The sequence below is a fragment of the Malus domestica genome, chromosome 03 (assembly GCF_042453785.1).
Source record: "Malus domestica chromosome 03, GDT2T_hap1".
Taxonomy (NCBI): domain Eukaryota; kingdom Viridiplantae; phylum Streptophyta; class Magnoliopsida; order Rosales; family Rosaceae; genus Malus; species Malus domestica.
Genome location: NC_091663.1, coordinates 24993665 through 24996957, shown reverse-complemented (window position 1 = coordinate 24996957; position 3293 = coordinate 24993665). Strand labels below are relative to the sequence as shown.

At 41.7% G+C, this 3293-nt stretch overlaps 1 protein-coding gene across 1 annotated transcript; it reads left to right on the top strand.

Annotated features, from left to right (window-relative positions):
• The first annotated feature begins 654 nt into the window (after positions 1-654).
• On the top strand, positions 655-2664 carry LOC108172424 (pentatricopeptide repeat-containing protein At1g08070, chloroplastic-like). Its single transcript, XM_029100086.2, has one exon. The coding sequence runs from the start codon at positions 853-855 to the stop codon at positions 2377-2379; it is 1527 nt and encodes a 508-aa protein (XP_028955919.2). The 5' UTR covers positions 655-852; the 3' UTR covers positions 2380-2664.
• The last annotated feature ends 629 nt before the right edge of the window (positions 2665-3293 follow it).

The window sequence follows — 3293 nt, the reverse complement described above, 5'->3', positions numbered from 1 at the left end:
CATTTGAAATGGGCCGGTTCCTACGGGCCCCCGTTCCTTTCCTGATGCAAATTCCTACGGGCCCCCGTTCCTTTCCTACGGGCAGCGTAAGCAATGCTTTTGTTGCGTAGCGTGAGCACAAGCACACCACCTAACCAACCTCGAAAGAGTTCGAAATCCAGTCAGACACAAAACTAAAGATTGAAAGCAGAAAGGAAATAGTCTAATCGAACTGGGAAATTTGAAGGAAACAGTCTAATCCAATTGGGAAATTTGATCAAAATCTATGTTTGGCGCAGAGGGTTGGGATTAAAGACTCCCCATCCTAATCAAAGTCAATAAATTTAAATGGAATTTGAAAACCCACAGAACAAGGACAATACTAACAAATACCCATAGTGCTCGACCGAAAGGACGGAGTTCGATGATCGATTGACGACGACGAACGTAACGGAGCTCGGCTGTGCTATGAATTTGGGTCAGAGTGAGAGACCGAGAGACCGAGAGACCGAGAGTCCGAGAGTCGAAGTAAGTTGAAGCTTCGAGTTCGAGAGAATGAATGAAGGAGAAACAGACAGAGAGTCAGACTGTTTGCGCTTTAGATTAGAACCAAGGGTAGAGATTTAATCTCATATATTAGGACCTGCCCCGCCCCACCCTGTTTAGTATTAAGAATATTTGCAACAGCCCTGTACCCACCCCAAACCGCACGTACCAACCCCGACCGGCGGATCCCCCTCCTTCCTCCGCATCGCTTCCTCTGCGCAACCCAAATTCCACAATTGTTTCAGATGTCCGATTTCTCCTCAAGAAAAAGATGAATGCCCAGCAATTCCGACACCTACTGTGTATACATTTTCGTCAAAACATACAATGAAACGACAATTAAAGCAAATCATCCTTGCCCAAATCATCAAAAACCCTAAACCCCAACTCTTAAACCCTCTACTGGGACATCTCACAAACTCCCCCGCCCCACAAACTGCCCTTTTCCTCTACAACCAAATGCTCCACTACCCAACCTCCCACAACCACTACACCTTCACTTACGCTCTCAAGGCATGTTGCTTCCTCCATGATGACAACAAGGGCCGGGAAGTCCACGCCCGAGTCGTAAAAACCGGGCACTTTTCCGATACCTTCATCCAAAACTCGTTGCTTCACTTCTACGTAACCCAAGCTGACATTGTATCTGCTACCCGGGTTTTCGATTCCATACCAAACCCTGATGTTGTTTCGTGGACTTCGATGATTTCGGGTCTTAACAAGTGTGGATTTGTGGAGGAAGCAATTGTTAAGTTTATGTCCATGGATGTGCCGCCTAATTCTACTACTCTTGTCATTGTCATGTCCGCTTGTTCGAGTTTAGGAGCTTTAAAGTTTGGTAAATCTGTTCATGGATATTGTATGAGGAAGTTATCTGAAAGGAATGTTATTTTGGACAATGCAGTGTTGGATTTTTACATGAGATGTGGGTCTTTGGTGAGTGCACGGTACCTGTTTGTAAATATGCCCAGGAGAGATGTGTATTCGTGGACTAGCATGGTGGGTGGTTATGCACAAAGAGGATTTTGCGATGAGGCAGTGAAGCTTTTTCAGGGGATGGTTCAGGGAGAGGAAGTTGAGCCTAATGAGGCTACCATTGTAAATGTATTGTCAGCGTGTTCTTCGATTGGGGCATTGAGTTTAGGCCAGTGGGTGAATTCGTATATAAGTGCACGCCCAGATCTCGTGTTGAATGGCATTCTGGGAAATGCATTAATAAACATGTATGTAAAGTGTGGTGAAGTAGGTATGGCAGTTTCTGTTTTTAAAACCCTGGTTTGCAAGGATCACATTTCGTGGAGTACCATCATAAGCGGCATGGCCATGAATGGGTATGGTATACACACGTTGCAGCTCTTTTCGCTCATGCTAGTCCACGGGATTCCTCCTGATGATGTAACCTTCCTTGGCTTGTTATCAGCATGCAGTCACGCAGGTCTAGTCGATCAAGGGTTGATGATTTTCAATGCTATGAAAAATGTTTATCGGATTGCCCCTCAAACACTGCACTACGCCTGCCTAGTTGATATGTATGGTCGAGCAGGGTTCTTAGAGGAAGCAGAGAATTTCATGAAGGAAATGCCAACAGAAGCAGACGGCGTTGTTTGGGGAGCGTTGCTTAATGCTTGCAAAATTCATGGGAATGAGAAGATGCTTAAGAGGATCAGAAATGGTCTCCTCAAGAGTAGAGGAGTAAGCATCGGAACTTATGCTCTCATATCGAATACATACGCCACTCACGAACGGTGGGATGAGGCTAATAAGGTTCGTGATGAAATGAGACAAATGGGGTTGAAGAAATTAGCAGCGTACAGTCAGATAGATGTGGATCCAAACACATTAACGTTCTTTTAGATTGAGCAACAAATCTACTCTCTCAAACACTTCAAAACTTTACACTCCGATTATTAGACAATACGATATTTACATTTTCATTTTGTTATAATAGGAATAATAACACTTGATAAATACGTTTGTCAATTTATTGCAGAACAATTAAGGCTAGTCGTGTTCTTTTTCCTGATTGTCGTTACTTTTTCACGCAATGATAGTCACTAACACGATATGTAAGTTCAGTTCATCGTTTTTGCAACTCTATTGTAATAAACTAGACAGTGAATTAATTTAATTTGCAAACAAGTAATATTTGTGCAAAATAATAAATAGTTATGTGATTGTTAAGATTGATTAAACATTTTAAGGGAACTTGTAAGTTGCATTTATGGTACAAAGATAAATACCAAATTAGAAACCCTTGTATTTGATACCTCACATCAGTAAATACGTTGCTAAAGTAGTTTTAAAGAAAAATGCGTTTTTCATTTTACGAATGACTCTCACCTTTGTCTTTTTCCTTATAAGTGTAGAACTCCTTGCACCAAAGTTCAACTGCATTTAAGGGATTATTTTCTAAGAAATTCAAAAGTTACTCATTATTTCCATCATTATGGCCGGACTAAACATGTTTCCAATTATGGTCATTTTGCTTTTGGCAAATTGCGCACTTCCAACATTGGCACATTTGGATGACTCGCCGGCAGTGGTTGAGTGCAAAAAACATTTCAACATAAAGTACGCATTCGACGTGTACAACTATATTTTCAAAGGGAAGAAAATCGGTGACTTTAGTTGCGGGGCCCTTATGGCGCTGGGAAGACCATGCTGATCACTCATATATTTCATGCATTTATACCATCTATTTCTAAAGTCTTTGCGATGTTTTTGTGTTAAAATTGTGGCATTTTACCTTATCTTGTGTTAATGTGCAG

Excerpts from the sequence above, each read along its gene's own strand:
- LOC108172424 (XM_029100086.2), top strand. The coding sequence starts at position 853 with ATGAAACGACAATTAAAGCAAATCATCCTTGCCCAAATCATCAAAAAC.